The sequence below is a fragment of the Mastomys coucha genome, unplaced genomic scaffold (genome assembly GCF_008632895.1).
Source record: "Mastomys coucha isolate ucsf_1 unplaced genomic scaffold, UCSF_Mcou_1 pScaffold22, whole genome shotgun sequence".
Lineage (NCBI taxonomy): Eukaryota > Metazoa > Chordata > Mammalia > Rodentia > Muridae > Mastomys > Mastomys coucha.
Window position 1 is genome coordinate 20,995,129 of NW_022196905.1, and position 13,131 is coordinate 21,008,259.

The 13,131-nt window shown below is 38.9% G+C and overlaps 1 protein-coding gene across 1 annotated transcript in view; it reads right to left on the reverse strand.

Moving 5' to 3' along the window:
- Abca13 (ATP binding cassette subfamily A member 13) overlaps positions 1-13,131 on the reverse strand; it is a 437,491-nt gene that overhangs the window by 274,195 nt on the left and 150,165 nt on the right. Inside the window, exons 28-31 of the mRNA XM_031342061.1 lie at positions 11,105-11,218; positions 7,746-7,836; positions 5,016-5,192; positions 2,693-2,999 (exon numbers count right to left, since the gene is read on the reverse strand). Of these exons, the coding sequence (XP_031197921.1) occupies positions 2,693-2,999; positions 5,016-5,192; positions 7,746-7,836; positions 11,105-11,218 (689 nt within the window). The remainder of the gene's footprint in view (positions 1-2,692; positions 3,000-5,015; positions 5,193-7,745; positions 7,837-11,104; positions 11,219-13,131) is intronic.

The following is a 13,131-nucleotide window of genomic DNA, read 5'->3' on the forward strand; positions in this document are numbered from 1 at the left end:
TACTGTCAGAGCCTCTCAGGAGATAGCAATATTTAGGCTGGCTTACCCTTCCTTCAGTCTCTGCTCCTAACATGGGCCATCGTGGAACTAAATGTTAAGGAAGGATACATGACAAGGAGAGGTCCTGGGGATTTCAATATTCCAGAGAGGGAAAGAATTCTTAGCTGCTTCAAGCAAGTAAAGTGAACAGGCCTAAGGAACTGCATAATGGTAACCCCAAGAGCAGCTGGAGAAAAGTGACCTCATGGCATCAAAGTCACATACAAGCATCCATTAAGTTCGGATTTGCAGCGGCCATGTTTCTCATGCTCATAAACTCATCTCCAGGGGGTAGAAACAGTGTGCCTTTGCCCACTTTTCTCAATGCTTCCTCCACAGTCCTTCCAGATTGCTAAGAAGGAAAAAATGAGGCTGCCTCCAGCTTTCCATGAACACGTTTGCTAGTGTGGCCATCACTAATCTCAGAGAATACTCTGGCCAAGGAGAACTGTGTCACTCTGTGGCTCAGCCTGTGAACCAGACTGGAGGGAATATGTGTCCTTCCACTGACATGCACACTGTCCCCAGTTGTATACATGGTGTTCATAACATATTCTGGAAACTGAAGGAGAATATTATATGGGCTTTTAAAAATTCACCTTATTTTTAGCATTTGAATTTAAATGAAGCATTTCAGCATGACACCTAGCCAATGACAACAGTATTCTTGATTTCAGCTCTTACTTCCGATATAAAATACTTTAGAATCATTTTTGAAATGTTGAAATGTTCAAAGTAAAAACTAACATTACTTTGAAAGATAGATAAGCTTCCATTTTACAAAAAGAAAAAGGAGTTTACCTGTCTTATCAACCATTTGCCTAGTATGACAATTCCTGAGTGGAAATGGGTCTCTCTCTCTCTCTCTCTCTCTCTCTCTCTCTCTCTGTGTGTGTGTGTGTGTGTGTGTGTGTGTGTGTGTGTGTGTCCCTTCACTTTGATCTCTCCATCACACTAAGATGCCCCAACACAGGATTAATCAAGCTGCCTTCTGGCCCTATCATCCAGCCTTCATCCTATTACCATAACACATGCATCTCATAATACCACCACTATCAACAATGTACTGATGAGCTATAATAGATGAGCAATGTCACTATGCAGAAAGAAGGGGACAAAAAATCAGCTGGTTTGTTCTCACAGAGGAGCCACCACCAATCAGCTGGAGACAAAGCCTGACTTCAGGGGTCAAAGGTACAGCACCCATCATCATGTGCAGCATCATTGAAAGAAGACTATCTGGTCTGTACTCAGGACTCGTCTCATTGCAATTATCGCTTAATAATCCTCTGCTCATCCATTCAGTTCCTTCTTTGTTTTCAAGGGAGTCAGTAGTAATCCCATCAGAGGCAGTGTGCAGGGAGAACAAAGGACCCACACCTTTTGTTACCCAGGTCAGATGCAGGTGCTTATGAGAACAGTGCCCATCATGAGGAAGGCAGGAAGCAAGGATGTTGCTGCAGTCTATGGTAGGGTGGTTAAATCTCTTTGGCACACTTTGTGGTATGACTACATTCAGGTGTGCTTGATAATGCTTCACTTCACTGAGGCTCAGCACACCAGAGCCTTTGCTCTGTCTACAAAGCATTCCCTGCCTGGCTTAGCTCATCAGCTGATTCAGCCTTAATACTTTCTGATATATCCAACATATTTGCCAAATCACACAATTTAACTACACACACTCCCAGATGGCTAGCAGTATACACAAGACAGAGGGCCTCGTGCAACTCTTAACCACCCTAAATAGTACAGAGCACCCAACCTATGTTTTAGGGATTTAGACCAAAGAGAAAATCAGCCTCCTCTGCTTCCTCAGGTATAAAAAGGTGGAGCTTGGAGCCAGACTTGCACAGTCCTCCTGACTAATGCTCATCGAGTTTATTCTGACTTATTGAAAGCTATATATGTCTGACAGTCAAGTTTAAAACTACACTTAACTGCATTAAGTGGCTTCTGAATTACTACAGGGTGTTATTTCCAGAAATCATCCCTAGATATACCAAAATCAACAAGTATATAAAATAGGAGAAACACATATGCACACTATTAGCGTACAATCCTATTTGTATATTTTAAGTCATCCCTACCCTAACTACCTGCCTACCTAACACAATGGCTACATATCCCTCTACTCACATGGATTCAGTATAATATAGCACACAAAGTTAATTCGTGCATTGCTTGGGGAAATTTCTGTTTGAAGATTTTCATTCTGTGGGTAGAATTTGTTGAAACAGAATAGACTATAGCTAAATCATTGCTTTCTGCCAAAACAATGTAAGGAAAGATAGATAGATAGATAGATAGATAGATAGATAGATAGATAGATAGATAGATAGATAGATAAAAAGGAATCTTAAGAAATTAGAAGCCTGGCAGTGGTGGCGCACACCTTTAATCCCAGCACTTGGAAGGCAGAGGCAGGTGGATTTTGAGTTTGAGGCCAGCCTGGTCTACAGAGTGAGTTCCAGGAGAGCCAGGGCTACACAGAGAAACCCTGTCTTGAAAAACAAAAAACAATATTAAAATTTAGAAACATAAATGGATATTCCAATAAAGGTTTTGGTTTTTTTTAAAACTGTTTTCTAAATGCAGAATTTCTCTACTGGTAGATAGACACTGAAGGAAAACACGGGTAACGACAGCTACTCACAAATCACTGGTATGACATGGGTAGGGAGCTGCCTGTGCCTGTGTGGTTGGCTCCAGGGATTCCTGCCCAGTCTGTACCACAATGATGGCTCTCTCGATCATGTCTTGTAGTGGGACAAAAATGTAGTTATATTTGAACCCGTTGGCTGGTAGATTCTGAGGATGGAACTTCCAGGAAGGATTTTTTATCATGTCTGTCCTCATGCTGTATAAGACACTGGTCCGGATTGTATATGTGACATGGGGTGGCAATTTGTGAGGTGCTGATCTAATGTGTCTATGTCCCAAGGAACTGTTGAATATAATACCTGGTAACAGGAAAGAAAAAAATGTCATACAACTCATAGATGTGACACACATGATGGGCAAGAATGTGAGCAGGGCCTGAGATTCTGCATTGTCTTCCACTCCTATGGTAGGTGAATGCAACCCCGGGAAGGCAAGCAAACAGGTTCCCTAGGCAATTGAAGCAAGACCGTGTAAGTCACAGTCCAACACACCTTTCCAGCTTTACAAAAGACAATGTTGTGTTATCACAAACACAAAGACTTAATTCATTTCACATTTTGAATAGACTTGAAAAGTTACTTAGAGCAGATCTGATAATCAGACATTGTCTCCCTGGGACAAGTCCAGCTGGCTGCACTTGTACTTATCAGTTGTAGCTTAAATATAAGATGCTGCTCTCTGCTACACAGATTCTCTGTATTTAATGCAAAAAGGTTATTATAAGCTGAGTTGTCTTCCCTCAAAATTCAAACCCTGGAGGTCAGAATGTGTTCATCTTAGGAGAGAGTATTGTGTGAGTGCCTGTATATCTATCTATATCTCTCTCACCTCTCTCTCTCTCTCTCTCTCTCTCTCTCTCTCTCTCTCTCTCTCTCTCTCTCTTTGTGTGTGGTTAATATATATCTTTGTGTGTATGAATGTGTATATATGTCTAGTTAATAAATGTTATAGTGGGGAGCTGTGTGGATACGTAAGGTTAAGATATGTTTTTGTACATGTATGCATGTATGTGTGTGACTGTGTGTGTGTGTAAGACTCTGTGTGTATATCTGGTTACCATGTGTTTGTGTGTACATGTGTGTTACTGTTTATGTGTGTCTGATTAATATATGTATTTGTATGTATGCATGCATTCATGTGTGTGCATGTGCATGTGCATGCATGTAGAGGCCAAAGGGAACATCAGGTGTTTTTTTCCACTATCATTCTCTTATTCCCTTGAGACAGGGTCTCTCACTGAACCAAGAGCTAGGCTGGTAGTCAAAAGGCCTCAGCAACACTGTCTTTGAAGCTGTAACACTGAGTTTCATCTTATATATGTAGCCACCGCTTGTTTGTTTGTTTGTTTGTTTTAATGCTGGTACTGTTAAAACTGGTACTGTTAAGCTCACACAACAACAATCTCTTATCCACAGAGCTATCTATCTCCTACCCAGGAAGATTATACCTTGAAAGGTATAGTCATGTTTAAAGGATGCTGGAAGAGTAGGCCTTAATTCAATATGATTGTATCCTTATGAAAAGGGGATATTTGCCAGATATGTGCATGGATTATATAAAGAAATTTCAGAAGATTTGCATCAATAAGACAATACATGCTTACAGAAGATCCTTTTCTAACAGCCATTCAAGGAAACCAGTGGATACCTTGATTTTAGACTTATAGTATATACAACTATAGTGTAACAAATGTCTGTTGGATTTCCAGGCTGAACTTGGTAGTAGTTTGCTACAGCATCCCTGCATCCCTAGCAAACTCATCTCAAATGCCAATAAACTCTGTGGAGTTGGACATATAGTCTAGCAGTGGTGCATGTACTGAGTTTGCACAAGGTCCTGGCTTAAATCCCTAGCACCACACAACAACAAAAGTAATAATCCCACGTTTGCTCAAAAAGAATATAAGAATGTATCGCATTTGTGCTGGCTAGATGAACAATTGATAATGGAATCTAACTGGCCATTGTCATTTTTCTTTCCTACTTCAGAGCATCAAGATAATGTGATAAAAATAAAAGTCATAGAGGAAGTTTGAGTACATTGCTTCTCATGTGAGATTTCACCATAAGATGAAGTCAAAACAGTAAAATCAGACATAGCAGGTAGTGGTGCCCTTGGGATTGTGAACAGTTGCCTGTCATTACAACACTGGGAACATCTATTCACTATCTCACTGCATACACTTCTGCTCCATTTTATGATTTATCTAGGAGACTTCTTCCCGAGTCAACTTAAGATGCACTTAGGGAGATAAGACAAACCAACTATTGGAGCTCATGAGCTAGTGAGCACATTTTTTTCTGCCAAGTACTTACTGGCCAAGAAACTATTCTGCTGCATGAGTTCATGTGCCTTGGTCTCCAGAGTGTCAACAGTCTCCACTGCCTGGAATCGATCCAACACCACACATGAAGAGAGATTGGCCAAGATACTACCTAAGAAGTGGAAGTGTCCAGCCTCCACATGGTTAAACACCTTATCCAGCATCTGTCCTGGAAATAGCAAACAAATTAAAACAAATCAACTTCTATTTCACTCCAGTGCTCCAGTGGGTATCACACAAATGAATATAAAAATGAATGTGTTTCTTCATTTAAAAAAGAGCCTAAAAGAAACCAGTTTTATTCATACACAGAATAAAATGTTTGCCAATAGCAAACTCTCTATTATACATGTATGTAAATGTGTGTGTATATATGCATATATGTAGTAATGATAATGCATCAAACTGGAAAAAAAAATAAATTACTGATGTCCATAGATGCTCTTAACTAAATCAACAGATGAATTTTTGATGACTCTAGTTGGCCAAAGTCAAAAGTGGAGGACAGTATTTGCAGGAAGTAGGTCACCAAGACATGTCCTATGCCCTGAACTTTTCCTGCCATGACCTTTCTTCTACTTCCTGCTACCATTATTTAAGCTGTTGGGTATTAAGGGGTATTAAGCCACACTCCTCCCTTCAAGATGACTGACACTTCTGAAACTCTGTGCCAAGGAAACCATTCCTCCACTCAGCTGTTTACAGCACATTTTGTTACAACAACCAAACTTTGATGTTTTTAACTCTAAAGATAAAAATGGCATTCATGTTTAAATAGAGCTAAAAAAAGGTTGCAGGAATGATCACAAGAAACTTCTCTTAATTGTATAATTGAGTAATAATCCCCAGGCCTAAAGGCCCATAGAGGGAATTCCTTCTTAGAATAAGGGTCCACTTGTGATCAAAAAAAAAGTTCCTAGAAACAACTGGAAAGCATGAAAGACTTTTAGAAATAAGGACTGGGAAGATGGTTCCAGTACATTACAAGCATAAAGACCTAAGTTTAGATCTCCAATAAATAGTTGAAAACACTGGGTATGGCCATACAAACCTATCACCCCAGTGCTGGTGGTAGGGAGATATGAAGTAGGAGCAAGCAGGGCTAGGTCCGCCTAGTCAAAAAGCAGACCACCCTGGGTTCAGTAAGAACTCTAAGTCAAGGGAATAAGAAAGGGAGCAACAGTAGAAGATATCCAATGGCTTTCTCCAGGCTCTGCACTAAAGAATGGGTGCCGGCACCTACCCACCCTCACACACACACACACACACACACACACACGTATGTACACAATTAAATAAATAAGCATTTAAAAAGTCTTTACTATGACTTTAAAAAATAAGCAAAGCTAGGAAGACTTGAAGATCTAAGATCTGAGATAAAAGTGGGTACCCAGGAATCCTGCCATTGGGCATCACTAAGAACTAAGAAACTCAAAGGAGAAGAGATGGGCTTGGTGTTTAAGAGCACTGGTTGCTCCTGCAGAGAACCTGGGTTTAGTTCCCAGCACCACATGTCGGTAGCTCACAACCAACAGGAAACTCCAATACCAGGAGATCCTATGCCTTCTTCTGAACTCCTCAAGCAGCAGGCACACATATGATATGCATATATGGGCAAACTACTCAGACACATAAACCTTTATTTTAAAAAATAATTCATATATATATATATATATATATATACATACATATATATATATACAGATATATATGTGTGTCTATATATACACATATATATGTGTCTATATATGTATATATGTAGACACACATATATATGTTTATACATATGTAGATATGTGTGTATATTCCCAATCGGATTAAGAAAATGTGACCCCACCATAGTTCTCTGCCAAAATCAAGGAAATGAATGATCTCTTGAAGATAATACTATTTGAATGGTATAAATTCATTTTTACAACCACTTTTCACTATGAAATGTCTGATCATCAATGAAAATATTTAATACTCACTAGAGATAAAGCTGAATAACCAAAATTCAAGAGAAAAAAAAAACAAAGAGCAACAAAAGACAAATAGTATAGTTAATAGCAGAGATTTAAAACCTAATTAGGCCCAATTATGCTGAAAGTAGAGAGACTTTTAATAAAAAGCTAGGAACTATGCAAAAAGATATAAATGGAAAATACAACAATTGAAAGAAATTTATGGGAGTGGAAACCCAGCTAAAGAAAACCAGCATGAAAAAAAAAATCACAAAGTAAAGTAGACAGCTCCAATAAAATCACAATTGAAAAATCTCACATCCTGAAATTTGGTTTCATACTGAAAATTCCTGTATAAAATTATCTTCAGTCTGATATATAGTAGCTACAAGGATTTGGTATGAAGATTTGGGTCTCACCCATCAGCCACTCCTTTAAGCTTTCCAAATCTGAAACTCTTGTGCCCCAAGCATTTTAAGTAAGAAACATTCACCCTAACCTTGCTACTTTTGCAAACAGCACATTCAGTGGTAATTTTTCAATAAATTAAGTATTGTGCCTAATGAAATTTTTTCCTTTCCCTAGCCTTTCTGCTACAATCAGAGACCTGAAGAGGTGAGCAAACTTTGTGGCATATCTACTTCAAGCCCTTACTGTCCAGTTGATGAAAAAGAAATGGGGAGAATAAAGGTAAATTTGATGTTACCGCCAACTGCATGGTCAGTGGGTAGGATCCAAGCAGCACAGCCCTGGACAGATGAGTCCATCAGCACCCTTACCATACGTCTGAAGATCTTCAGTGAGCTTGTCCATGTCAATATGCAACTGGCTCTCTACAAAATTTCTTATAAATTTGTTTCTCAGGGCATCCTAAAGGAAAACAGGGAAGCTTAACAGAAATGATTGTACTTAATCAATCATACTTATTAAACTTATGAAAAGTTTTATGACACACGAAAAAGGAACATAAAATGGATCCACTTAAAAGAAGTTTAAGGTATGCCTTGGGTAGTTGTCAACAACAAAAAAGAAAGTTACTCGAGAAAAGTAACTTTCACAGTTGAGAAAAGGTTCCTACTAGATTGGCCCCTGGCAAGTCTTTGAGGCATTTTCTTGATCTATGACCAGTATGAGAAGACCCAGCTCCCTGTCTGTAGTGCCATCCCTGTGCTAGTGGTTCTAGGTTGTATAAAATAGCAGGCTGAGCAAGCCACAAGTGCAAGCCAGTAAGCAGCATCCCTTCATGACTTCTGCTTCCGTTCCTGCCTTGACTTCCCTCGATGGTGAACCATGATTTGGAAATGTAATTGAAATAAACTCTGTCTTCCCCAAGTTGCTTTTGTTCATGGTATTTTATCACAGCAATAGAACCCCTAAGACAAGGCATTATAATGAAAAAAAGTCAGCATTTGATACAGTCTTGAACCATGAAAAAAATAAAGGTAATGATTATAAATATTATAACTGCAGTGATGTTCTAATGCTGAAAATTAGTAGATTTGAGCAAATTTTCCTAATAAAACCACAGAGCTCTCTCTTCTTTCTCCTGATCCCTCCTCTGAATCACGTTTGTGCAAGCCTGCTTGTCTGCAGAGAAGTAGTGCTCACCCAGGATGCCTGCCTTTCTCAGACCCTCCCTTGAGGCTGATATAAGATAGCTGTGTCTTCAAGAGTAGCTGCTTTGTTTTTCTCTCAATGTTTTAATGGTACCTCACCTGTCAATGGTCTTGCTGTGGAGAGTTCTCCAAAATTAATCTGACTTCACAAAATTCTGCCGTTTTGTTTTGCAATGGGCATGCGCACACTCAAGACAAATTACCGTACCCAACAACCATCAAGAAAGCTACAGACACAGTGGGTCCTTATGGCAGATGTAGGATGTGGGGGAGTTATAAGATTTGCTAGTTCTGGAAGGGCAAGATGGCTCAGTAGTTAAAGATTCTTGCTGTCAAGCCTGATGACCTGAGTTCAAGTCGCTGGTCCCAAATAGTGAAGAGAATATACACATGCACATTTATTCCTAAATATATCTAAAATTTTTTTTAAAGAAGGGCCTTTCTAGTTTGTTAATGGATAGTGATAGTTATCTATGCTTTAGTCTAGAACTGCAACATATGATCTGTTCCTTCTGCATGTAAACTCCATCTCTACTCACCCCTGTCTTGTCCTTTATTGGTTTTTTTTCTAGTCGGATCTATGGAGGCAAGACTGTATTATGAAGTCTAGCTGCTTGCTCTTTCTGAAATCTTGTCTATCTTCCTTCACTGGGCATTAGCTATTTGCCAGACAGTGTGCAGGGTACTTTATTACACATTAGTTCATTTAATCTCAGAGAATTCCCTAGGGGAAATTACCACTGCCTTTTACTGGAAGGAAAATAAACTGGAGAACAGATAGGACACCATCCAAAAGCAGTAATGACGCCATCTAGTGACAGAGACAGGATTGGACTTCGCTACAAACACTGAGCTTTCCACACCAACAAGAGCCCCCTGAGAAGAAGTAACCTGTGACCATACAGCCTGAATAGGGTAACAGTTCGGTAAGGCTGAATGAATGACTTTGATTTCTGACATTTCTTCTTGTAAGTAGACATCTTGTGGTGTCAGGCTGCCAGTGAACTTGATGATTACAAATACAGGGTGCTAGTATGTGTAGCTACAACAACGACCTCATAAAAGCCAAAGCATCTTCTATCAAGTCCATTACAGAAACAGTTGATAAGATCCATGTTAACAAAGGAATCCATGGACAAACAAATTAAAGAAGAATAGTATCACAGCACTAGATGTCATGTTGGTGAAGCTGCAGGGCTGACTGACCGGAGTCTGGAGCCTTGCCTTGTGTCTGTCTCCTTGTTTTGTGTCAGATGGGCATTCCATGCCCTTGCCTCTGCTCTATCCCAGCACACTCCCATCCTCTTTTTTTTTCAGCTGTTTTTCTGAAATTATTTCTTTTCAAAATAATATTTTTTATTCTGTGAAACTTTCATATCTTTAAATAATGTCTATTGATCATATCCATCCACTACCTCATCCAACTCCCCCTAGCATCCCCTGTCCATTCTCCCTGTCTAAAATCTTTTAATGTTATTTTTATTATAATTAACTCCCTGAGTCCAGTTAGTGCTACTATGTACATGTGGGTTTGTACCCACCCACTAGAGCATGAGCAACCTACCAACAGCCACATTCCCAAGGGGTGGAGACTATCTGCTCTTAGAGAACCTAGAACCACCCAACATCTTTGCATCCCTGGCCAACCTCAAAGTTCATCTCTCTTAAACTCAGAGATGTTATTGTCTTCTTGTTCATAAGTAAGAAGCCCAAAGCACAGGCCTAGACAGTGGCAAGGTCACAATGAAGCGTAGCTACCTATTGTGGCTCCTAAGTCCATAACATGAACTGTTTGTCCAGTGAGTATCATGTAATTCAAACATAAACAAAATACAGGCCAATTATCTCGTATTACCAGGTTTTCAAGTCATGATTTCACAAATGCCCAAAAGTTATTAGGTGAGTTACCTGAGCTATCATTTTATAAGTAATGGCTCTTGAGGTCTAAAGAAATTGACCTGTTTAATGCCATAACTTGTCAATATTAGAGATTTTAATCTTTGTTCACATATATTAATTATAGATAATAATGGGATTCATCATAAAATCTCCAAATATGTATATATTAAATTTGATTATATTCATGTCCTACTCCCTTTTCATATTACCATCCCACTCCTGTTGAGCCCCTCTTACCCAGCTAGTCCCCTTTCTGTTTCTGTCTAGTATTTTGGTTTTCTTTTCTTTTTCTGTTTGGGTGACCTATACAGTATAGAGAAATGATATCATAATAAATTTACAACTGAAAAGAATGTAAACTATTTTAAAGACATTAAATTTAATAAAGAATTTAAATTATCAATATTAGTAAATTATTAATTTTACATAGTGCCAATTTGCATGGAGAAAACACTAAAATTCATAACAGTTTTTAAGCATATCCGACTGTTGAAAACTTTCCTATTCAACTGGAGGACGCATGCACACTTCACACTAGTTAAATTTTCCACAGGGACACCCCATATCTCAGCCAAATTGCAGCAGGCAATTCCTAGCCCTAGGTCGCTACCTCAGTCACATACCTGCAACTGGTTGAACATTTGGCCATTTCCATTTCCCTGGAAAAGGCTGGATATCTTCAGAAATGTTTCCGATAAAATTTTTATCTTATCCACAAAGTAAAATGTATAATTAGCCTGCAATGTGAAGCACATGAAGATATGTCTTTAATTTTTGTGTCAAACTAGAACAAGATAGCAAGCATCACAGTAGCATGGTCATCCCAAGATCAGACATTTACATGAAAGTATACAGAGCTCTCTAAGGAGACATGTCTTCTAGATCTTTCCATTCATAAACCTGACGCTTGCCACTGTATTCCAAGAGTTAGGCCCTCTGATATGCAGAAAAAATATCTTCATATATACTGACTAAGCAAAATACATTTGCACACATCTCCAGTTACTCCAAAATATGTCCTCAACTAATAGCTATATGTTTGTTTTCCAACACCAGTAGAGATTAAATGTTATTCCTTTATTGCTGCTGGCAGAGTGCAGTCATACACAATTTTTCAAAAATAATTTGATGTTATAAAATTATGCACAGTCACAAGCCCATAAAAATGTTCATACCCTATTTCTCTTGGGATATAAAAAAAAATCTATCCTAGGAAAATAACTTAAATAAATATAAAGTTGTATCCAAAAAGATGACAGTTGCAACAATTATATCTAATATTGAAAATGGTCTTCCATAATATCAAACAAGAAATAAGGAAGAAGAATTTGAGAGTCTGGTCATTTCTCCCAAGGGTCACCGGGAACCTCTCTCAGCAACTTGGGAAGTAAAGAACGTACATTCACTACAGCTAACAGAGAAAGCTTCTAACACTTAATTTTAGTAGTCAGGAAAAGCAAGTTCAGAGTGGCAGAGTGTTGTAGCTACTAAGCTAAATGAATAGACTGATGCTTTGGCAGGAGACAGAGTACACAACAAATTTTTACCATGCTGTTAAACAAAAAAAATCACACAGGCATGAACAGGTGGAATACATTATAAATGCAATAATTTAGAGGGTCATAGAAACTCTTAACTCTGATATAGGGAATATCTGCAGGTACATATAAATTCAAACCAGTATGAACATATATAGATAAAGTCATATCAGATTCAATAAGTTAAAATACCCTAACTTATATGCACACCCTGACCTTCCAAAGCCCTAAAATGTATTACAAATTCACTTCAAAGAGCATATTGTTTAAATGTGTATTATTAATTTTTAATCAAAAGTTCACACAAATAATTTTGAATTTTAAAACATTATCATTAATCATATTTCCTTAAGTTTTAAGAGTGTGTTATATAAATTACCCAGTAAAAAATTAGAATACCATTCATTATCAAGATGTATTGGATATAACTGAAGTTCAGATCAAAATACATTTGTTATTAAACTGAAAAGTAAAAGGTAGGCTTTGACCCGGAGTCTCCAGTGAGAGCTGCCATCTTCTCTCTGGTGAGCTCCTAAGCCAGGAGCAGCCAGCAGGAAGGCACACAGACCCCAAGAGTTGCAGGGGAGCCGCCGGGCGGCAGGGACAGGATCCTCTCAGCTTCCAACTGGCAGAGGTGGATCAGCGACCTTACCTGCCCCTCCCTTGCACGAGGAGGGTCTGCCTCCAGGGACCACTTTGACCCAGAGTCTCCGGTGAGAGCCTCCACCTCTCTCAGGTGAGTTCCTAAGCCGGAAGCAGCCACCCAGGAGGCACAGACCCCACAAGTCGCAGGGGTCTTGCAGGGCGTCAGGGACAGGACAAGCTCTGGTCAGAGTCACTAAGAACATCTATCACCAAAAATCAAGAGATGGTGAAAGGCAAACGCAAGAATCCTACCAACGGAAACCAAGACTACTTAGCTTCATCAGAACCTAGTACTCCCACTGCAGCAAGTCCTGGATATTCCAAAAAACCGGAAAAGCAAGAATTGGACCTAAAAGCATATCTCGCAATGCTGATAGAGGAACTTAAGAAAGACACGAAAAACTCCCTTAAAGAAATAAAGGAGAATACAAGTAAACAAGTAGAAGCACTTAAAGAGCAAACTCAAA